We start from the raw sequence: 25,592 nt of genomic DNA on the forward strand, positions 1-25,592 counted from the left end.
ACAATTCTCAAAACAAATAATTTACATAAAACAATAGTGGGCATTAGGGAAAAAAAAACAAAAAAAAAAACAACCTCTTTCCTTGTTACTCACAAACAAAATTCAATATATCTACAGTCAAATTTTCAAAAGTAAAAATGATCTGTCATAAAGCAGGTGAGTCGGAAACAAGTGTGGGGGGGGGGGGGGGGGGGGGGGGGGGGGGCTTGAATTGATCAATTCGTTCTTTATTCAACTTATTATTTAATTACAATGCACACTAAGTAGAACTATCGGAAAAAAAATTATTACAACGGCTTCATGTTTGTTTTTGTTTTTAGGGTTTACTGCGTTTGCAACACATTTAGGTCATATCAGCGCCAGTAGAAAGGAAGAAAATGGGATAGTATACAGTTCTAGAATTACAATTAAAGCACCCAAGAAAAGGTAAGACAAACGGGAATTGGTTCAAATAGGAAACAGATGTAGATTCCAAGAGCACACTATCAGTGTACTTAGTTTGAGATCACTTAAAAGTCTCATCCAGACATAAATACACGTTCCCACTAAGAGGAATACACTCAAATGTTTTACAAATCATATATAATATACAAAACATAATATAGTGCATAACAGAGAGATGATTTACAAGACAAAAAATATTTTCTCCCAAAACTCAAAACCATACATTTGACTGTTTGCCTCCAAGCCAAGGTCTTGGACCACGGCCAAGACAAAACCAAGTAATCTCATTCCAAGACAAAGACAGAAAACTATTTGGAAAACAAACAGTGGGATAGAAGACACAGTAAGTGTCACCCTGTCCACTAAGGGAGGTTAAAAAAAAACAAAACCCACCCAGCCCAAGTCTTTCACTATCAACTGTAAAAGCCGTTTTCAGTACCTATCTAAACTGCCTCAACATTTTAATAAAATAATACCGATTTGGAGGCAGAGGTTCACATTTGTCAATCAGAATTCAATGAGCTTAGAGGATAAAACATGATCACAGTAAATTCAAGCAATGACATTTCAACATTAAAAAAATAAAAATGAGATGCAATATTTTTTAAATCATTTTAAAAAACAAGCAAAAAAAAAACAAAAAAACAAAAAACAATCTAGCTTTAAATTACATTTTTGGCCAACTATTTTTAACGAAATAAAATTTAATGGCTAAGATTTTATCTGGGCATTGTAATCATAAAACAAACTGTCATCTTAATAAGTATGAGCTTTGACATCATGAAAACCATTATTTTTTAAAAATAAATCGAATTGCTATATTGTACTTATCATCGCTTCGCCATCTCAAAACCACAGGATATTGTTTTGTATTGAAGGGTTTTACGGCGATTGCGACACACTTAGGTCATATCAGCGCCAGTAAAAAGGAAACAATAGGATAGTCAAAAAATTACAGAATTACAATTGAAAGCACGCGAGAAAAAGTAAGACAAAGGGGAAGGGTTCAAATAGGGAACAGGTGTAGATTCCAAGAGCATTCTATCAGTGTTCTTGGTTTGAGATCATCTAAAAGTCTCATTCACATGCAAGCACAAGTCTCCGCTAAGAGGAACACACAATGTTTACAAATCATTATATACGTAAATGAAAAAAATAATACAGTATATAATAGAGAGATGAATTACAAGGAAAAAAAATATCATCTTCCAAAACTCTTAACTACACATTCGACTGTTTCCCTCCCAACCAGGGTATCCGTCCAAGGCCAGGATAATACCAAGTAATCTCATCCCAAGACAAAGACAGAAAGCATGTTGGAAAACATATACTGGCATGGCAGTTTTTTTGCATCGCTTGCAGCTGCAAAAAATCGCAATATCTCACTGATTTGCATTGCACCCGCAAATCTGCAATTTTTTACAAATTTTCAAGATTTTGCGAATTATAAAAATTAATAAATAAAATAAAAAGACTTTTTTTACTTTTAATTTGATAGCTCGTGTAGAACGTGAAAGATAATTAATCACGAGTAGTTTCTTTTTTACTATCTCATTTTCTTCATTTTTACTGGCACTGATATGACCTAAATTTGTTGCAAGCGCTGTTAAACCCTTAAAAACAAACAAATACCTTGCTCTTTCATGAATTAGGGTTTTTAGGAAGATTAATCGCAATTTTTTTGCAAATTTCACTGATTGTAGCTTGCAAAACTTGAGATTTATTTTTTGCAAAAACCTGCCATGTCAGGATATAGGAAATAGAAGACACAGTAAGTACCTCCGTGCCCACTATGGGAGGTCAGGAAATCTAACCCTCTCCTTACCAACTGGTACCATTCGATGAATTTTTGTAAAACCTGACTTGTGCACATAACAACAATTTGAAGAGAAGTCTTTGTTGAAGAAATTAAAGCACCCAAGAAAAAGTAAGACAAAGGAGAATTTGTTCAAATAGGAAACAGATGTAGATTCCAAGAGCACACTATCAAAGTACTTAGTTTGAGATCACTTGAAAGTCTCATCCAGACACAAGCACAGGTCCAATTTAAGAGGGATACACTCAAATGTTAACAAATCATATATAACATGCGAACAAAGCAATACAGAGCATAACAGAGAGATGATTTACAAGACAAAAAATATCACCCCAAAACTCTAACTATACATTTGACTGTTTCCCTCCCAGCTAGGGCCTGGACAAAACCAAGTAATCTCATTCCAAGACAAAGACAGAAAGCATGTTTGAAAATACAGTAAAATTACTTTAAACCGAAAGAAGCTAAACCGAAAAATACCTTAAACCGCAAAGAATTTAATAAATTGTACTAGTTTCTTCATTATCTTTGTACTAATTCTTACGATGAACCGAAATACTTCTAAGCAGGACTTTCTTTAAACCGAAACAACTTGAGAGCACCTTCCCTTTTTCTCTCTCTATTTTTCTTTAAAAATTCGGGAAGGTGGCCCCACATAATAATGCCCGGCGATATTAAAACAAAGAGCGTAAGTATAAGATGAGGGTGAGGGGTGGGGGGTAGGCAAACACTTCAATCACTGCACTTGGGTTTGGCCAACACCATAATCGCACAGACTGGAAAAGGAAGACAGCGGGTGACTGGCAGGCGAAAAATGAGGAAAGATGGGGAGTTGGGGTGTAAAATCACGCAAGCGAGATGTTCTCGCTCGTGTGTTGATGATTTGGAACTGACAAATTTTCAACACGAGAATAAGGAGGGAGGGGGGGGGGGGGTGGTAGACAACTTACCATTGACATGCCACTTCATTTCCACTTTGTTTAAATGTGTTTATGTGTGTGTGTGTGTGTGTGGGGGGGGGGGGTGAGGTTCTATGTAACTAGGCCTTTGAACCTAATGGCTTCTCAACAATAGAGGGGTGTGTAGTAGACAGCTTAGCATTGACACGCCTTTTCATATCCATTTCACTTCACCTCTGAGTAGTTGCGCGTCATTCATTATCAATTATCGCACAAGAACTTTCGATCTTATTTTAGCTTAGCATTTTACTAAAAGATGTCTAAAAGAAAGCACTGTGCTTACACGTTGGAGTGTAAAATCAAAATACTATGTGAAGTCGATGAAAAAAAAGTTGATCAAGACAGAGATATGTAAAATACACGGCATCCCGAACTCAACTCTTTGAATAATTTTGAATTGAAAACGAAAACCCCCAAAAATATTTTTTAAACACACCAAAAAAAAAAAAAAAAAAAAAATTAATGGTTACGAAGACGGCATTTATTCAACAAGTCCATTTAACGGGAAACCTATGATACGATTAAATGAGCAAATTCCTTAAACTTAAATAGTTACTACCCTTGAAGAACATTGCAAAACAGGAACTTGCTTTAAACCAAAATGTCTTTAAACCGAAATGGTTTAGAAGGTCCCCAAAATTTCGGTTTAAAGTAATCCTACTGTAGATATAGGGGGATAGAAGACACAGCAAGTGCCTCGCTGCCCACTATAGGAAGTAAAGAAACCCACCCAGTGGTAAGGAGAGAGTCAAGCAACCACCACTGTATATATATATATATATATATATATATATATATATATATATATATATATATATATATATATATATATATATATATATATATAAATATATACATTTATAAACAATATACTAGAAATGTGAGCAATAAGCACAATGATCGCAAATAATTATAACAATAAAAAAAACTTTTTTGGGAAAAAAAGCAATGGCAAGTATTCAGAAGCTTTGTATGCTGGACATGGACTTGAAAAACGATGAATTTACACAATTGCTTCACAATCCAAATGTTCGCTATAGGAACTCTTTACATACCACACTAGAAGTCGTCAACTTGAAATTATTACATGCCAAACATGCTCTCTCTCTCTCTCTCTTTCTTCCTCTCTACCTTTCACTCACAAACACATCTAGAATGACCCACAAAAATCTTCATTTGTCAAAAATACAAGTAGAGAAACACATCAAACAAGTGTAAATTGAACGCAGCAATATTCTTTTGTTCTTGTTCTTTTCATGAGTTTAAGATGCCCCAGAGATTTTTCAGTACCATTCAAGAGAAAGATAATGGAATAATAAATTATAGAAAGATTATAGATTAAGAACTTAGCTGACCTAAAATAAAAGTATTCTCTGTCTCAGCGAAGAAGCCAAGAACCGTTAAAGACAAAACCAAATATTTTTATTTGAGAACTAGAACCTAAAGCAACGTAGGAAGAGAAAATAGAAGTAGGTGGATAAAACAGACATCAAGAGTAGATATTCCCAACCCACAAAACGACGTCAACAACTCCTAACATGAATAATATCATACGTTCTCCAATACCCAGATAACTCGATTACAATGACGAGAAAAATAGTAGTTGATATCTTGATATCCTATCAAACCAATTATACATTGTCAACTCTCAAAAGATTAACCAGAAATAAAGGTCTGATAATTTAACATCTTTTATTAACCCATTACTTGATAAGATCACCAGCATCAAGGTTCCCCTCATTTAAATCAAGAAATAAGGAGCAGGCACTGGTGTAAGATAAAGAACTGAACAAGTGAGTATGAAAGGTGCCAGACAAAGCAAGAAAGAAAAAAAATACAAGAAAAAAAAAAAAAAAAAAACATCCCAAAAAATCAGACTACCTCGACTGGGGATCGAACCTCAGACCTTCAGGTGCGGCTATGTGGTCTAGTGGTATGACACTATCTTTCGGATCGGAAGGTCCTGGGTTCGTGCCTATACTCGCCGCATAGTTGAGTCCTTGGCGAAGGCTCTTTACTCACATTCTCTCACATTACTCAGGTGTAAATTGAGTACCAGCGTTGCCTCTGTCCGAAAAAAATGTGATATCGCCTAAAACAGCCGTCACGTCCCATCCTAAATGTGAAATGTTGCTGTTGGCCAGGGACCCCCTGTAAAGCGCTTTGAGCATGTTTAGTGGATATTGCGCTATATAAAATCTCAATTAAAATTACAGCGTAGGGGAAGGGTAAAATCTATCAAATGATGTACATTTTATTTAGGGGCTGGTCTTAGTCACCACATTCCAAGGTAATTTGTTTTTATATAACAGCTTTATATAATGCCAAATTAAAACCAAACAAGTACAAAAGTGTGAGCTACTGTTAAAACTAAAAACAGAGATCAGACCTGCCAACCTGGAATTGGAAAAAATCGTAGTTTTCAGGGATTATAGCACAGTAGACATGATAACTAACATTTAAAATGATCAATTTGTGTTCAAATACAGTAGATTAATGACTTAAAATCCTGTGTGCTATCTCTGGCAACAAAACTTCGTTTTCAAGAAGTTTATTGAATTGAAGATCTTTATATAAGCGTCAATTAGGACCCCAAAAAATTCGTATTTCTACTAAATTTTCGTAGTAGTTGGCAGATATGAGAGATTGATGAAGGCTTCTGTTTTTCCTAAATGTTTTTCTTAAATCTCAAATGAAAATGTGGCACACCAACTCAATCTGGTAATTATATCCGGGTGAAAAAAAATGCCGAAGAATAAATCTAATTTTAGGTCAAAATGTCAAAGTGATATTGGTTATGAAATTTTATCTTGCATTTATGGTATTTCTACCATACTAAATAACAATGTGAAATTGAATGTAAGCTTCAATTTAATAAATGAAAACAAATAATGTGGACACTACAGGTTTCCCCTTTATCAACAAAACAAGATGAATGAAACTCTACAGACGAATGAGATAATGTCATTGTTAACAAGGCCACTCTCACATTATCTCATTCGTCTGTAGTTTCATTCATCCTGTTTTGTTGACACAGGGGAAACCTGTAACGTCCACATTATGTTATTGTTTATTAAATTGAAGCATACATTCAATTTCACATTGTTATCTATTTCTTTAAACTTCGAGCAGCAACATTTATATTCTACCATACTATCACATGGATGAAAGTAAGTTAGGCCCAGAAAGCCTGAAATCCATTCCTAACAAATTCAAAAAGTCAAACTTATTTCAAAATGTGACCTACCGTTGCTGTCGTAGTGGTAGAGATGGTGATGATGCCATGATGGTTCAGGGTGAGAATGACTGGTCACAAAAATGGAGTTCAAGACCTATCTATGCGACGATAACATCTAAAGTTGAATTTCATTTAAAATTTACTGAGATGCAATCAAAAATGTGTCTCGCAATAATTTCTGACACCACTTGGAGGAATTTCAAAGTTGAAAGTGTAATTACAACATATTGTAGTAGTAGTAAGAAAAGATGGCAGTAGGGATGATGATGTGATGGTGGTTGTAGTAGGGTCGTGATAAGGAAGAAATAAAAACAAATCAGATATACAAACATTAGCAATGAAGACAATACAAGAATACCCAGACAACTGGATACATGTTTACACAGATGGATCTGCCCACAAAGGAACTAAAAATGCTGGGTATGGGTTTGTAGTAGAATACCCAGATAAAACCTGTGATAAAATCCACAATTCTTGCGGAAGCTCCTGCTCAAACTACGAGGCAGAGGCAGTTGCAATAGAAGCCTCACTGCGACACCTCTCTTCTGTTTTCCAGCTAAACCCTTCAAAACTTCAAAACACTGTCATCTTCACAGACTCCAAATCGGTTCTCCAAGCTCTCGATTTAGATAAACTCTCCTCAACGTTCAATAGTTTAAGATCTCAACTAGATGAATTCCTTACAACACACAGAGTAGACTTATCTCTCCAGTGGATACTGGGACATTCAAATATACCAGGAAATGACAATGCAGACAGACTAGCCAGACTCGGATCAACACTTTTACAACCATCAATTCCAGTATCCTTAGACACAGCGAAACAAATAATCAAAACAAATAAGAGAGAAGAATGGATGAACAGTTGGGCAATGAGCCCCACGGGTAGATGTATGTTTTCCCATATGACCACTCCTGTAAAGACTGATTGCCTAAATAAGCTCAGAAGACACCAGCAAAGCATCATCTTTCAACTAAGAACACAACACATACCGCTCAACAACCATTTAAGCAAAATTACAAAAGACACATCCCCTTCCTGCCCCCTATGTCAACACCCCAATGAAACAGTAACACACCACTTGCTTGAATGTCAACCTCTTGAAGACCTGAGATGCACATTCCTCCCACCAAATCCAAGCATCAGTAACACACTTTATAGTCACCTGGAACAACTACAAAAGACATCTAACTTCTACGTCATGGCACAAGACTGAAGGGCTAGAGCTCAGGTGGTCGCTGGTTCGGATAAGTAAGTAAGTCGTGATAAGGATGATGATATGGTGGTTGTTGCTGTAGAAGTGTTGGGAATGATGGTGTGGTGGTGGTTGTAATAGTTGTGGTAGGGATGATGTGGGGTGGTTGTAGTAGTGATAGTTGGAATGATGTGGTGGTGGAGGATGTAGTTGTATTGGTAGTAGGAATGATGATGTGGTGGTGGTTGTTGTAGTAGTGGTGGTAGGGATTATGATGTGATGGTAGTTGTAGTAGTAGTGGTTGTAGCTGTAGTGGTGGTGGTGGTAGGGATGATGATGTGGTGGTGGTTGTAGGTAGTAGTAGTGGTGGTGGGGATGATGATGTGGTGGTGGTGGTGGTGGTAGGGATGATGATGTGGTGGTGGTTGTAGTAGTAATGGTGATAGGAATGATGATGTGATGGTTGTTTTAGTACAGGTGGTGGTTGTAAAAGTAGTGGTGATAGGGATGTTGATGTAGTGGTTGTGGTGAGTCTTTTTAAAAGGCGGAATAGTGATGGTGATGGGCGGAGATAAACCACCATTTAGGCGGAAATCCGCCTTTAGGAGGAAGATTCTCAGCCCTGCTCAGAACAGTATTATGATGGGGTTTTCTAGAAGCCGGGAAAAAAAGTAAAATCTGTTTTAAAAAAACCGAAATCCAGAACTCGTGCACCCATGTTATCACTACTTCTACTACTGTCATTATCACAACCATTGTCTCTACCAATCTGCCGTCTTAAGGGAAAAGACCGTATGTGGCCTCTTATTACAAGTAAACATATGGCCTTTTTCCTTAAGACGGCAGCACTAACCCTGCCATTACTGCTAATACTACTACTACTACTATAACAACTACTACTACAACCACTACTACTGCCACTAACATTACTACTACCATCACTACTTCAATCAATACCACCACTACCATTACTAATACCCCTACCTCTACAACCCCAGCTACCATCCCTTTTCTCTTATATACATTCATGTTTCCTGAATAAACTAAACACATAAGAATATCAATAAAATTTTATATAAATAATTTAAACTTAAAAATACAATTGTCAGCATCTGGTTACCAAGACATAATAAAACCAGAATCAGATGATGGGCCACAAGTGGTTAATTCGTGTGGCTGACAGACAGAGGCGTCATCAAAGCATGCCAAAACCCTTGGAATAGTTGATGGCCTTGGTCAGCCGGTCTCTCATTTTCTCCACAGTTGGATACTCAGGCAGGAGAAGGACATTGAAACATGTGTGAGATGTTGGTAGTCTGAAACAAACGTAGAGAACACAGCTCATAAGTTTTAACTGCTAGCTCGGCAACAAACTCTCGAGGCGTTTTTGTGTTGACCTCATGACCTCAAGAAATTGTGATGGGGACTCAAGATAGTTAATACATTTGAGACTACTTTTGTGGAGTAATGGATGGTGTCGATTGGAGAGTGTCGCTCTCATGGCCAAACAGAGTTACCTTAATAATCGGGTCATGGGTTCAAATCCTCATCACTGCAAAGTGTTTAGTCTATTGTCTTCTGACACTTGTCTACTCTTCATTTCTTGAAAATAATGTAAGACAGATAGATAGAAATAAATGGATGTTGCTTTTATGGCCATATCTGAAGCGGATGTGACCATTATCAGATTTTCAAACTATTCAGGGAAAAAATTTTGGAAAATGTTTGGACAAAATATCTATATGGCTATGTTGTCTTGTGGTATGACACTCGCTTTTGGATCGGAAGTTTCTGGGTTTGAGCCTTGCTCAGCGTATAGCTGAGTCTTTGGAAAAGGCTCTTTACTCACATTCTCTAGGGGCCCCCCCCCCCGATATCTCAGTTGGTAGAGCACTCGCTTCACCAGCAAAGGGACCGAGATCGATCCTGAGTGCAATCGATATTTTTTTCTGACCTCCTTGTCCACCCAGCAGAGAATGGGTAGCTGAGTCTGTTAGATTTGGTGGAAAGTACTTTGCGGTAGACTAGCGTCATATCCAAAGGATTGCAAGCAATTGCTATGTTGTCCATATCACGTTGCAGAGGCCGGGATGGACTCCGGCACCATGGGTCTGTTGGTTCTGAAGGACCTTTTTTTTTTTTTTTAAATTCCACCAAAAAAAAAAAAAAAAAAAAAAATATAAGAAAAGAAAAGAAGGATAAACTCTCAAGAGTCCATAGGCCTTATGGCTTTTACACACGATAAGCCTTACCTGTCAGAATCAGGTCCATTTCTGGCCACAATCATTTTGAGTTTTGAAAGACCTCCGACTGGGACACGGTCTGTACCAGTTGTAAACTGTAGGAGTTTACGTTTTTCTGTTTCACTCATATCATGGACCACTCTCCAGAAATTTCTTTATCCAAAAAAAAAAGAGAGAGAGAGACAATTTTTTTTAAAAGCATAAAAGAAAATTCCCATTAAGTATACACATTGAAATGTGCCTTACTAAATTAGTTCTTACATTACAGGCGTTGACTTAGGCGTTTGTTTGTTTGTTTTTAAGGGTTTTACGGCGCTTGCAGTACATTAAGGTCATATCAGCACCAGTAAAAAGGAAGAATATGGGGTAGTAAAAAGTCCAAGAATTACAATTAAAGCACCCAAGAAAAGGAAAGACAAAGGGGAATTTGTTCAAACAGGAAACTATCAAAGTACTTAGTTTGAGATCACCTAAAAGTCTCATCCAGACACAAGCACAGGTCCCCACGAAGACGAATACACTCAAATGTTTACAAATCATATATAATATGTAAACAAAACATAATACAGTGCACAACAGAGAGATGATCTACAAAGAAAAAAATATCACCTTCCAAAAACTAACTATACATTTGACGGTTTCGCTCCCAGCCAGGGTATCCAGCCAGGGCCAGGACAAAACCAATCTCATTCCAAGACAAAAACAGAAAGCATATTGGAAAAAGAGGATAGATGACACAGTAAGTACCCCCCAGCCCACTATGGGAGACTTAGGTGTCATCAAAGCAACCAAAACCCTTGGACAGTTTATGGCCTTGGTCAGCCTGACCGGTCTCCATACTAAAAATGTTGATAAGGAAAAAAATGATGAAATAGCCATTAAATAAATGATGTCAATGTTAATCCCAAGGAGTATAAATGATGTCAATGTCAAATGATTTCACTTGAGCACTATAATGTAAATGTTGCTGCTCGAAGCTTCAAGAAATAAATAATGTGAAATTGAATGTAAGCTTCAATTTGATATATAAAACAGATAATGTGGAGGTTTCGACCGATTTCCCCTTTATCAACAAAACAGGATGAATTAAACACGACACGAATGAGATAATGTGGTAGTGGCGTTGTTCAGGTGAATAAACAAAAAAAAAAAGTTTTTTTCAATCGTCTCTCATGTTTAATTCGTCCTGTTTTGTTGATAAAGGGGAAACCTGAAACATCCACATTATCTGTTTTAGTATATCATATTGAAGTTTACATTCAATTTCACATTATTATTTATTTGAGAACTAAGAAAATAAAATTACACAAATATTAATATCTCATCGAAAACATAATATGTGACTCTACGCTTCGAAGCGGTATTAAGTCGGGATTTGGAAAACGAAGAAAACCGGTTTTAAAATGGAAATGGTCAAAATTATCTAATTTCAGTTTTTGGTTGTTTCAGAAACTACAATCAATTTTCTACATAAAAACATAATAATTCAACATAAAGCTTCCAAGACTTAGTAATATTAGTCTTTTTCTCCACCAATACCATGTAAGATACCACAGCAAAGGGCGTGTCTTTATCTATCTCAGAGAAAACATGACTGTTTCTACAATTTCATGGTTTAAGCAATAATGAACTTTAAAAACTGTAAACAAGTCTAGGTTTTTCCCTGACAACCTTACAAATGAATGATTCTGATTGGTCAACGGTCATCACATGCACCTGTTGGTCATTAAAATGCCCAGGCAATGTGTCATGAAGTCAGCATGCGTGTTTCATGTGTGTTTGTGCATTTTGTTACACAACACGTGCTATTATTTCTTTGTCTAGCTGCATTGGTTAATGATTGAGATGAGGGTCCTTTGTCCCTCTTTCTTTATTCGTTATATTATAGGACTTGCTAAGACTTTAATAGGACAACAGTTGCCCAATCTTACACTTACAGAGATTGTTGTAGGATAAACATTTAATTTTATGTACAAAAGCAGAATAGTAAATAGAACCTTCAACAATTAATGAACTGCCGATGGAAATGCGTGTAACAAAAAAAATGAAAAAAAGTTAAATGTATGGATATATAAACAGAAAGAGAGACAGGCCGTTTAATGGATAAATAGATTGGTAGATAGATAGAAAGATAGATAGAAATATAGATAGATAGATAGATAGATAGATAGTAGAAAAATATACGAAAAGGAGAGAGGGACAAACAGAGAGAGAGAGAGAGAGAGAGAGAGAGAGAGAGAGAGAGAGAGAGAGAGAGAGAGAGAGAGAGAGAGAGAGAGAGAGAGAGAGAAAGAGATAGAGATTCGTTTTGACGTGCTTTCTTTGTATACTGAAAGAAGGGGGGGGGGTAGTCTTTTTAGAAAATCAACAATGTGGTGTACGCTAAGAACAACTTAAGAGATTCAATAACATGTTTTCAAGTAAGTCATTACACAATAAGCCCCACCCTCTCCTCCTCAAGTTGTCATCTGACTCAAAATGGAAACAATGCAATGAATAAATGACCAGACCATTTCTTTAATTGCAATCTCATTGGTCAATATGTTTCAAGTTGATTGACTAAGACTTACTTTGAAACAAAATGGTTTCTTAAACTATCCCTACAATTCTTTGCTCCGCCTCCATCCCTTTCTTCATGTCTGCCCCACTCTCTCCATCTCCCTTTTGTTTCTATCACACACACAAAGAGTTATACAGTCAGGCTTCAATCTTTACTCTATTTCCCTCTCGCCCTCTTAATGCACAAGCAGTCTCTATCCCTCCGCCTCTTGCTCCTCTTTTTCTTTATCTCTCTCTCTCGCTCTCTCTTTCTCTCTCTTTCTCGCTCTCTCATGTGTGTGTGTGTGTGTGTGTGTGTGTGTGTGTGTGTGTGCGTGTATTTTACTCTCTCATTCTTTCTCTTCCTCTTCCTTTTTTTTTGATATTTCTTTCCCTGCCCACCCGACTTCACATAGTTTCAAAACTGTACTTTGAAATTATAAATCCTCTTTAAATTTTGGCATTTTGAAATCTTATTTCTTCTAATAAATACGACAAAATGTCACATTAATAATTCTTATTTCATTGATTCTTTATTTAAATATTTAAAAAATATTCAAAAAGTGAGAAATGTCATAAAATTGATGGCATTTTAGGTTGTTTTTTTGGGGGGGTTTTTTTTTGGTGTTTTATTTATTTGAAGACATCTTACATAATAATGAATTACTACAGAAGTAATAATTGGAATATTTTAAGCATGTGTATGTTGTCCATTACTAAATGTATAATCTAAGCTCATGTCAAATTCAGTGATGACAAAACTCCGGTTTTCACCGGAAAATAATCCGGTCTGGAGCAAAATATTTCGGGTTGTGGCAACTTCCATCAAATTCCGATGAGGTTAAATTCTTCCAAGGATACCCCCCACTCCAGTCATTATTAGTACAACCACCACCACCACATCACTTCCATTAGCACTACTACTACAACCACTACCACATCATCATCGCCACTGCTACTACTACAACCATAACCACCATCACCATCACATCATCATCATTATTACTACAACCATCACTACCATTACTACTACAACCACCACCACATCATCATCATTACCAATACAGCAACAACCGTCACCACCACATCATCGTCACTACCACTACTTCTACAACCACCACCATCACTACCACTACTTCTACAACCACCACCATCACTACCACTACTTCTACAACCACCACCATCACTACCACTACTTCTACAACCACCACCACAACACTATCATCACTACCAATACTACTACAACCACCACTACGACATCATCATCACTACCACTCCTACTACAACCACCACCACACCATCATCATTACTACTGCTACTACTACAACCACCATCACCACCACATCATCATCACTACTACTACAACCATCACTATGACTACTACTACTACAACCACATCACCATTCTTACCACCACTACTAAACCACCACATCACCATCCCTACCACCACTACTACAACAACCTACACTTCGCCGTCCCCACCACTACTGCTACAACCACCACATCACCATCCTTACCACCACTATTACAACTACTACCACATCACCATCCATGCCACCACAACTACAACCATCATAACATCATCATCTCTACCACCACCATCCCTTCAACTACTATTACAAGCACCACAACGCCACCCCCACCACCACCAATACTACTGCAATCAGTGTTGCACGCGCCGTAAAAACCCTTCAAACAAATTTAGCTCAAATCTCTCTCTCTCCCTCTTCACAAAAACATACATATTCACACGCACACACACGCAAAAATAAATAAATTGCGCTCACTGGATTCATTTTCATGTTCTCCTTTCTGTACTACTGTACTTACAAAAACTTTCGCCTCAAACTTTAGCCTCCTTAGATTTTCTAGTTCATGTTGCTCTACTTATCACTAGATGCACTTTAAGCACTCTCTCTCTCTCTCAAACACACACACATACACACACAAACACTACAATCACCACCAACACATTTTCATCACGACCACTACTATTACAATCACCACAACGCCATCCCTACCACCACAAATACTACTGCAATCAGTGTTGCAAGCATAAAAATCCTTCAAATAAATTAATTTAGCTCTCTCTCTCTCTCTCTCTCTCTCCCTCTTCACACAAACACACACATACACACGCACACACACACACACACAAAATAAAAAATTACGCTCACTGGATTAATTTTCATGTTCACCTTCCTGTACTTGCAAATAATAGCTAATAACAAATACTTTCGCCTCAAACTTTAGCCTCGTTAGTTTTTAAAGTTCATGTTGCTCTACTTATCACTAGATGCACTTTCAGCACTCTCCCTCTCAAACACACACACACACTACAACCACCACCACCACCACATTTTCATCACAATCACTACTACTACATTCACCACCACCACCATATCATCACTACCAATACTACTTCAACCACCACCACCACATCATCAATACTACTACAATCACCACCACTACATCATCACTACTACTACTACTACTACTACCATCACTCACACGACATCATCATTACTACTACAACCACTGCCACTACTAAAACTACAACCACTACCACCACCACCACATCATCACCACTCGTCATCATCACTACTACTACTACTACTAGTTATCTATTTAGATCTATACAATATTTAAACACAATACCAAATACCATCCCAATTCCTTTTTTTGTGTGCGGAAATTCCTCTTTCGGCATTGAAATTCCTCCAATTGGTGTCTGAAATTCCTGTGAGTCAAATTGAATACTGGCGTCTCTGTAAATTTTACTATTCTTGTCAAATTTTCAATGCCGTATCTAAGGAGTTATCTTTGCACTTTGATTTGACTGTGCGTGAAAATGGTGCCTCACTTCAAAGTCGATTTTCTCAAAACTGGGTTTTTACATTCTCCCTACTTCAAACGGTCTTATCTCGGCAATGAATAATCAGAATTTTATCAATTTGATATCCAATTTTAAAGCATAAAATAAGCTATGATTGGGTACCAAAAACAAAAAATTGAAGAATCCGACTTAATACCGTTTCGAGGCGGAGGGTCACATATGATCTCTTAAATTTACCTTATGGTTGGGGAATCCTGAGTAAAGCCTCCATCATATTCTGTAGCCTCCTCAAGAGCGTAGAAGTCAAAATTCTGGTAATGGAACAAATAAATAATAAATTGTCTCAAATTAAAAAAAACAAAAACTTTTAGCCAAAACTTTAAGTAAAAGAGGCTTCAATAGTTGTGACGTCACTTCCCTTGTAATGAAGCATAGTAACTTAGTAACTGGTTCTAATCTATTGGAACCTTATGAAATACTTCTCCGACGAGCATAAAAGTGTATCCAGAGGAGAAAAACATTATAAATCTGATCACGTTTTGACTTAAATACATTCTGATTACATGACATGTGAAAAATTTCTAGCCAGCATGCAGAATAAAAAGTGCCGATTTTCTTTGTTTTTGTTTTTATGTTTTTAAGGGTTTTACGGCACTTACAACACATTAAGGTCATATCAGCGCCAGTAAAAAGGAAGAAAATGGGATAGTCAAAAGTTCTAGAATTACAATTAAAGCACCCAAGAAAAGGCAAGACAAAGGAGAATTGGTTCAAATAGGGAACAGATGTAGATTCCAAGAGCACACTATCAAAGTACTTAGTTTGAGATCACCCAAAAGTCTGTTTTGTTGTTTTTAAGGGTTTTACGGCGCTTGCAACACATTTAGGTTATATCAGCACCAGGAAAAAGGAAGAAAATGGGAACTGAGAACAAATAGGGATCAGATGTAGATTCCAAGAGCATACCACCAATGTACTTAGTTTGAAATCACCTACAAGTCTCATCCAGACACAAGCACAAAATCCAACAAAGAGGAATACACTCAAATGCTTACATTATACATTCAAAATAAAAATAATAATACATAACAGAGAGATGATTTACAAGGAAAAAAAATATCATCTCCCAAAACAATAACTATGCATTTGACTGTTTCCCTCCCAGCTAGGACTCTGGCCAGAGCCAGGACTTCTTCTTCTTCTTCTTCGTTCCTCTGATGGACATCTATGGCTGCAGTCCGATATCTGCTATGAAGTCTGTGGTCCGCTTTAGGTCCTCAGCCTCACCATAGAGCTTTGTGTTGAGTGTTGTAGGGGTGACCCAGTGGTTCGAACGTTGCACGTTGTATAATGGGCAATCCATAAGCACATGTAAAGTGGTTTCATGGTCGGTTCCACATGGGCAATAAGGGGTTGTTCCAATACCTAGCTTTGTAAACATATGTCCTCTTAGTCTATTGTGTCCTGTTCGGAGGCGGAATAGAGTGACTTGGCTACTTCGCTGAATGGCATGGATTGGATCCTGCTTGTTGTGTTCTAGGTGTGTGTCATTCCTTTCTTTGTCTATTTTTAGCTTTATTATTTTCTTTTGCTGATGGTAAGTGATTGACGACTTCGGTTGTTCCTTCTGGGCTCCTTCTTTGGCCAGTTGATCGGCAATTTCATTTCCATATATACCTACATGACTTGGAATCCACTGCAGCACAATTTTTCCTGTTTTATCAGATAAGCCCTCAAGGGCCTCCACAGTGTGTGCGGCTTCAGAGTCCTGGTAATTTTCAATAGACCGGAGAGCATCATCAGAGTCTGTCAAGTAAACCACATTTTTCCCGTATATTCTGTGATCTCTGGATAGTTCTTTTGTTGCATTGAGGATGGCTTTTTCTTCAGTTTTAGTACTTGTGCACATTGAACCCACTGATACAGATATTTTTGTTTCTGTTTTATCTGTCCAGTGTATGAGTGCACCAGCACCTCCATTCATGAGGGGGCCGGAAACTGAGCCATCTGTATAAACTCTTATCCAGTTGGTCATTGGGTATTTTTTATCGATCATCTTTAGGGTTTGAGCATTGTCATTATTGCTTCGAATGTTTTTCTTGTTGATGGTTATGGATTTTTGTTTCTTTTTCCACGGTGGTGGTTTGAGATTTGGGACATTGATTTGGGCAATATCTTCCTTTGGTGTCACTTTATATTCGCTCTCTAGTTTTTGTCCCAAGGCGATGAAGTTTTCCCTTTTGAGTCGATTCTCTTTCTTTTCCATTGTACTTGGATGCAGTGGTTGGGATTCCATGAATTTTATCTTTGAGAATTGTGTCACTATTTTTAAATTTCGTTGTTCTTTGAGAGGTTTTATTCCTGTGTGGGTTTCCATCTTGTGAATTGGTGTTGTTTTCATTGCTCCAGTGATCACGCGTAGGCATTGGTTTTGGATTTTTTCAACCTTTTGAAATTGAGCCTGTGAGCACGTTCCCCATGCCGATATGGCATAGTCTATTGCAGGTCTTACATATCCAAGATATGTCTTCTTCAGGACGTTTGAGTTTGCTCCCCATTGCGTTCCAGCAAGTTTTCGGAGAAGCTGCATTTCTTGTACCCTTTCTGTTGACTTTCATCTATTTGATGTTTCCAAGTGAGTCGAGGGTCAAATTTCACTCCTAGATACTTAGGCATAAGGTCTTCTCTCAGAATCTTTCCATCTAAAGTTAATCGCATAGATTGCTTTTTGGTTGATAAGCTGAATGTTGTGTATGTGGTTTTATCAGCATTTACTCTCATACCCCAGTCTTTTGTCCATTTGCTCAAAGCATCAAGAGTCATCTGTATCCTGGCCTTTGCAGTACCAATATTTCTTTCAGTGCATATCAGTGCAAGGTCATCTGCATACATGGCTGCTTTTACTCCTCTGCATTTGGTTTCGCAGATGTCATTGATAAAAACGACAAAGAGGGTTGGTGAGAGAACCCCGCCTTGTGGTACTCCATTTGTCATGTTCGTTAGCTTGCTTTTAGAGTTTTGAGATTGGACTCTTGCTTTTCGATTTGTGAGGTAATCTTTAATCCATGCAAACATGTTGTGTGAAACGTTGGCTTTCTTAAGTTTGAGAAGTAGTCCTTTTGTCCAGACTTTGTCAAATGCCTTTTCCATATCCACCCAAACTGTGACTGTGTGTTTTTTTTCTTGGTAACCATTTTCGATCAGCTGCGAGATGTATGTTATCTGGTCCTCTGTGCAGCGTAATTGTCTGAAACCAGCCTGTTCATCTGATATCAACTTATTGCTTTCTAAATACCATTGGAGACGGCGATTAACAATTCTCTCCATCAGTTTACCCAAGCAGCTTGTCAAACTTATTGGCCGGTAGCTTTCGGTTTTATTTTTTGGCTTGCCATCCTTCTTAATTGGTATCATGGTTGCCTGTTTCCATTTGAGTGGAAGTTTACCCTGTTTCCAACTTGCATTGAACAGTTGTTTCATTTTCCTCTTTGTGAGGGTTCCTAGGTGTTTCAACATGTCATTAGTAACATCATCTGGACCTGGTGATTTGTTCGTTTTTAGAGATTTCAAGGCAATTTCTACTTCTTCTTTTTTAATCGAACTGAACATGACATCATCTGTGGATTCTTTGGGTGTATCCTTGTGTTTTCTCAATTCTTTGTGGACTTCTCGTTTTCGTTCTTTTCTAATCTGTATACTCCCAACACTTGAGTACTGCTTCATAAAACAATTTGCTGCTTGTTTTTTGTTGAGAATCCTCCCCTGATCATCTTCTACTGATGGTGCAGCATATCTGTTTTCTTGTCCACTTAGAGCTTTGGTTAGGTTCCATAATTTTCTTCCGTCTCTGTCGTAGTCAAGTTGTCTGGTTTTTTCATGCCATGCTTCCTGTTTTGCTTTTATTGTTTCTTTCCTGAGAGTTTTTTCAGCCTCTTTGTAAATTTCCATATTCTCATCATTTGGCTCTCTCTCTGCTTTTTTTCTGTGTTCAGTGACTTGGCTGTTGAGACTTCCTAATTTTTCAGTCCATCCTGGACAGTAGTCCTTTCTTGATCCTCTGGGGATTGATTCTTTTGCAGCTTTCATGATTGATTTTGTGAAAGCTTTGGCTGATTTTTCTACATTCCTTGTTTTACAGTTTATCTCTTTTGTATAACTATCAGTCAACTTTGAAAACAGAGTCCAGTCTGCTTTTTTATAATTCCATCTCGGAGGTGGTGCCTTTCTGTCTTTTGCATATTCTTCAGTTATTTCAACCAGAATGGGACGATGATCACTTCCTGCCAGTTGTTCCTTTATCTGTTTACTGACTTTTCCGGTGAGATCTTCAGATATGAGAGTTAGGTCTGGGGTTGATGTTGTCTTCCATGCTCTTGAGAAGTATGTATCTGGGTCATCTTCATTTCTGACAATTTGAAGCTTACTGTCTGTAAGCCAATTTTCAAGGGTTTCACCTTTTCTGTCTAAGTCATTGTATCCCCAGCTTGGGGAGTGGCTATTGAAGTCTCCCACAACAATGAACTGTTCTTCTTCACTTCTTATGTTTTCAATTGGCAGATTCTCTGATGGTGGGCTGTAACAGTTATATATTGTGTATTGCAATTTGTTTTTGGTAATTTTTACAGCCAATATTTCAACAGATTCATCTGTCGTTATTTCATTTGTCGCTATGTCATTTCTGACGAAGATGATTACTCCACCTTTGTTCCGTTCTTTTCTGTCTTTCCTAAAATGTTGATATCCCCTTATTGAACACCTAATGTTTTCTGTGAAGTGTGTCTCCTGTATGCAGGCAATATCTATCTTCTCATCCTGAAGAAACTTGGAGAGGGCAGTCTTTTTATGTTGTATCCCTTCTGCATTCCATTGTAGCAATTTGATAGTTCCAGTAGTCCGTAACCTTACATCTCCTACCCTGGTTCCACAGTAGGAGGGCAAGGTACCACCAGATCGCTTGGGTGAACCCTGTTTATCAGGGCTCGACGCTAGGTCCGTCCGGCGGGAATCCCCAGACTTCGCGCCATATCGTCCGACAGTTTTGTTGTCCATCATTGTGAGGAGGATGCGTGTCACATTAATTTTTGGGTTGGTTTCCCTCTCCAGACTATTTGCGCCTTTCGGCTCTGCGACTCCGACTTCAGCGGTTCTTTATTCTCTGGATGTGATTCCATAGCCTTTCATCTTCCCAGATCCACAAGGCAGTGGTGGTTTGAAGTTGGAGTTTTCCTTCTCCTAGACAGACTGCTTTCCAAGGCTATGAGCTCTGTCCACCCATTAATGGTGTCTAGGCTGGGAGTCCAGGAGGGTATCTTTGTAGAGTGACAGTTTCCCTTCACCCCACCAGCGTCATGGGGCTAGCACAGCTTATTGCGTGAACTAGGGCAATCTGGCCACGGCGGTTGATTCCTCCCTTCATCCGTCACCTCAGACACATAGAAACTCGTGTCATCAGCCGGTTAGAAAGTTCCTTTCGGAATACTCCAACCGTTGCCCAGGAGGCGGGCGGGGAAGAATGCCCCTACGTGGACCCTGACACGAGCTGGAATGGGTTGCGGATCAGTACTGATCAAAATAATCCAATCCTGCCTCCCGCCAGAGCCAGGACAAAACCAAGTAATCTCATTCCAAGACAAAGACAGAAAGCATGTTGGAAAACAGATATAAGGGGATAGAAGACACAGTATGTACCTCCCTGCCCGCTATGGGAGGTCAGGATCCCCACCCAGACCCAAAAGTCTCATTCAGACACAAGCACAGGTCCCCACGAAGAGGAATACACTCAAATGTTTACAAATCGTATATAATATGTAAATAAAACATAATACAGTGCGTAACAGAGAGATGATCTACAAGTAAAAAAATATCATCTCCCAAAACTAACTATACATTTGACTGTTTCCCTCTCAGCTAGGGCATCCAGCCAGGTCCAGGACAAAACCAAGTAATCTCATTCCAAGACAAAGACAGAAAGCAAATTGGAAAACAGATATAGGGGGATAGAAGACACAGAAAGTACCTCCCTGCCCACTACAGGAACCCCACCCAGCGATTTTCTTTGTTTAGAACCAAACTGCTTGTACATGACATCAGACTATTGAATCCAACTGATATCAACATAAAATTTGAGCTTTATCATAAACTTCCCTTATTATCCAATCAGGTAAACAATGAATCATTGATGATAAAGTTTTTTAAACACATCCATTTTACATTTATAAATTTACAATGTCCACATGACTTGTCAATTAACTTATTTCATTTATCTTGAGGGAAACTTGTTTGAGATCATTTGGTGAAACTACATTACCAACAACATCTATTTCAATGTTATTTCATCATCATCAAAAAAAAAAAATTCTTATAAGAAATATACTGAAGATCAAAGTCAAAAGAGTGAACGTTCCTTAAGTGTCAAAGAAGCAAGTTTCAAACATTTTCTTTTTCACACGACAGTATAAATAGTACAGAGTTGACGTCATTCAGGTCTTTCTTATTGCTTTCTGCCATCTGCGTTTTTATGGGTAATTCTCACCAAACCGTATTAACCAGACTATAAACCGTTTTGTGTGTTGGTCCATTATACTTCCAGATGGCAATGTTGTGAGTTTCTTAGTCAAGCGCATACTATCTATAGAAAAAAAGTAGCTACAAAGGAATTGGCATTTAAAAGTATGGTTTCACTAAATGGTACAAATAATAGAAAATAACAAAGCAGTTGATATTTGAGGTTTTAGAACATCTGTAACTCGACTGAATGAAGTAAACTCCAGATTTTCTTAGGGATTCAAGCAAAACCCACACCTTGCTATACAAAGGACGGTGACATCATTTAGTTTGGAATTAAAATTTGCAGATGATACCAAACAAGTTATTTTGTAGTATTCTACCTCCTATAATCCCTGTCTCTCAGACATATTCGTTACCTATATCTACACAGATCAAAAGCTAGAAACATAAACAATCCCACAGACCTTGCTTCCACAGACTAGCATTTCCAATTCCTCTGGCCTGAACAAATATTTGAGGGGCGATTCAGAGGTTACCATCAGAAATCCTCTTTTGAAGGCTCCAAACTGTCTGTCTATAGACTGATTCAATAAGTAATCAGCATAGAGATCCACAAATTCCTAGAAAAGAAAGAAAAGAAAATGAAAATAAAAAGCTCAGTTCAGAATATCACAAATTTTAATACCTTGAATTCCACAAAATGGTTTCAAATATCTTTTTTCAACAGCAGAATAAAAATTTTAAATAAATAAAATGAAAATGATAGAAAGAATGAAAGAAAGGAATAAAGAAAGGAAGACAAATACTGCATCAAATTTCACATTTAAATATCTATGCTTATTTCGCGCATTCACATTAAGCATTTAAAATTTGTTGGTTTTTTTTCTGTTGAATTTTTCCATAAACCAGTACGATGACTAAGTTATCCATTAATCAATTTTCACCCTATTCAATTACTTGTTTTATTCCAGTAATGTATAAACTTTAAGAAAAATCAAAAAATAATTTAAAAAACACAAATGTGACCTCTTGTCATTATTAACACTTTTGACACAAAAGGCTTACCCGCTTGTTTTCTTGAGTGACCAGAATCTGGTCACCACCCTCTTTGAGGTCATGGGTCAAAGTGTTTCCATACACATCTTTGTAACCAATTCTGAACGTCTGACAAAACACAGTGTCGAGGTCATCCTCATCATAGTCCAGCATTTCTTTCAAACTGTTCATCAATGTCTATGTGATACAAAGGCAGTTTAAAAAATGTAAGATACATTAACAACATGTTGCTGAGTTGAAATCAAAATAGGATTCATTTTCACCATTTATAGATTAAATCAAAATTTCAGAACTGATCTTGAAAAAGAGCAATAAATATAATTCTTAAATGTTGTGATTTTATTGTACATGTCTTTTTACTGAAAAATCGTAATGGTGTTCTTTGTCATAAAAGATTGCTCCGACTCAGAGGATAAAAGAGGTCTTGCAAAATTCAAATATTAAAGGGGTGGGCTGCTTCTCAAAAGGACAGGCCAGTTGAAATCTAAAATGATATCAAGTCAGTCAAAAATTTGATAACTCAAGTTGCAAAGTCTCTTGAGGATCAAGATGGTTATGTTTGTTTATTTTTAAGGGTTTTACGGCGCTTGCAACACATTTAGGTTATATCAGCGCCAGTAAAAAGGAAGAAAATGGGATAGTAAAAAGTTCTAGAAATACAATTAAAGCACCCAAGAAAAAGTAAGACAAAGGGGAACTAGGAACAAATAGGGATCAGATGTAGATTCCAAGAGCATATCACCAATGTACTTAGTTTGAGATCACCTATAAGTCTCATCCGGACACAAGCACAAAATCCAACAAAGAGGAACACACTCAAATGCTTACACTATACATTAAAAATAACAAATATAATAATACATAACAGAGAGATGATTTACAAGGAAAAAAATATCATCTCCCAAAACAATAACTATGCATTTGACTGTTTCCCTCCCAGCCAGGACTCCAACCAGAGCCAGGACAAAACCAAGTAAACTCATTCCAAGACAAAGACAGAAAGCATGTTGGAAAACAGATATAAGGGGATAGAAGACACAGTATGTACCTCCCTGCCCGCTATGGGAGGTCAGGATCCCCACCCAGCAAGATGGTTATCACCCTATGTGTGAATATTCAATTGTGAGTCTGCGTGTGGTTTGTGGGTTGTGGCATAAGAAGTGCATTTTTTTTTTCCAACCAATGTAAAGCGTGTTGAGCATTATATAACGAAAATGCGCTATACAAATGCCATCTATTATTATCATTATTATTTTTTAAAAATTATTTTTAACAGCTGTATGCATTCTCCAAACAAAAGTATGATTGCTAACAGATGAGAGACAACCTCTATGAAAATGAGACCCAGCATACACGCTGAATAATGGTCTAGGCATAGCCGCCTGCCAACTAAAATGGGATGCCCTAACGCGTATTTCTGTTATGACCCAAAATGGCGGAATGTTTGGACTATTATAAAATATAACCTAGATTTAGAACTATACTTTATATTTGTCTGTTCAACTCAAAATTTTGAAAGAGGAAGAACTTTACGTACGGCGGCGACTCAATAGTTGCATAGCTGCCAACTTTTCAAAATGCAAAAACGTATTATTATACACAGTGTCTTAAAATGGCATATTCATTAATATACTCAAAATTTTGAAAAAGGAAGAACTTTACGTACGGCGGCGACTCAATAGTTGCATAGCTGCCAACTTTTCAAAATGCAAAAACGTATTATTATACGCGGTGTCTTAAAATGGCATATTTATTAATGTACTAGAATGGTCAGAACTGTAATACTAAGAGAAGCTTACCTTTATCATCATACTGGGTAGGCATAAGTGATGGGGAGGTGGTGACAGAAGCAGATTATTGAGGCTTGGGCTTAACAGCCTCCTTTGTGACTGTCTTTGCCCTCTTCAGGAACTCTGAGCTGAACTCACTGTCATAGCATGGAGTGCTATTAGACTTGACAATGAGAAGTCCTGAAAGCATGTCTGTGCTCAGGCTGCCCCTGAAGTCAGTCTTATTTTTCCTAACTTGACTGAAAATTCTCTCACACTCACAATTGCTGTGTGGGATTGTGAGAAGGCCAAGCATGAAATATGACAGCTTTTTAAACTTCTTTTTCCCAAAAGAGTCTACAATCTTTGCCATTATAACCACTGCTCATCTGAGGATTGCACCAGGAAGTCTGAAGGAAAGTCCTCTACAGCATAAGCATTGAATTCAGACTCCGGTGAGTCAATGGCTGCATTGAAACTTCACCCTCTTCCACCAGAAGTAGCACCTTGAATTTCTTGACAAAGTATTTTCTCCCACGATAATTTTTATCAGATTGTCTTCTTTTTTTTTTTTTCTGGATTTTTTTTCTTTTTCTGGATTGGCCAAATCGTACTAAGTACGGTTTTATCGTACTGGTTGGCAGCTATGTAGTTGTTATAACAAATCTGACCCAAAAGCTTTAACAATAAAATGGAAACCCTTTCTGTTCATAATGTTTACAGAAAGTTTGAAAAAAAATTGTAAAATAAAAAGACACCAAATTATTACAAAACACCAGAGGTTGAGAAGCGAGGGAAAAGGTAAGTGGGGGGAACTCAATATTTCGCAGCCTATTTTTCAGATGACCAAAGCTTTCCGCTATCGTGGCAGCAACTCAGCGGAGGTCAAATTAGTGGAGGAAGCGGCAATAGCAGATTTCCACTATATAACGACAAATTGAGACCAATGATTGATTATGAGTGCAGAGCTGCCAACCCTTTACATTCCAAA

General features: G+C 37.6%; 1 protein-coding gene across 1 annotated transcript in view; it reads right to left on the reverse strand.

The window, feature by feature from the left end:
- Window positions 1-8,118: 8,118 nt before the first annotated feature.
- LOC144970515 (ubiquitin-protein ligase E3A-like) overlaps window positions 8,119-25,592 on the reverse strand; it is a 34,468-nt gene continuing 16,994 nt past the window's right edge. The window contains exons 9-13 of the mRNA XM_078910238.1: window positions 22,842-23,009; window positions 22,241-22,396; window positions 15,507-15,580; window positions 9,905-10,048; window positions 8,119-8,968 (exon numbers count right to left, since the gene is read on the reverse strand). Coding sequence (XP_078766364.1) covers window positions 8,848-8,968; window positions 9,905-10,048; window positions 15,507-15,580; window positions 22,241-22,396; window positions 22,842-23,009 — 663 coding nt within the window. The 3' untranslated portion in view covers window positions 8,119-8,847. The remainder of the gene's footprint in view (window positions 8,969-9,904; window positions 10,049-15,506; window positions 15,581-22,240; window positions 22,397-22,841; window positions 23,010-25,592) is intronic.

Source organism: Berghia stephanieae, chromosome 4 (assembly GCF_034508935.2).
Source record: "Berghia stephanieae isolate SIO BIC M18660-M18661 chromosome 4, UCSD_Bste_1.3, whole genome shotgun sequence".
NCBI classification, from domain to species: domain Eukaryota; kingdom Metazoa; phylum Mollusca; class Gastropoda; order Nudibranchia; family Aeolidiidae; genus Berghia; species Berghia stephanieae.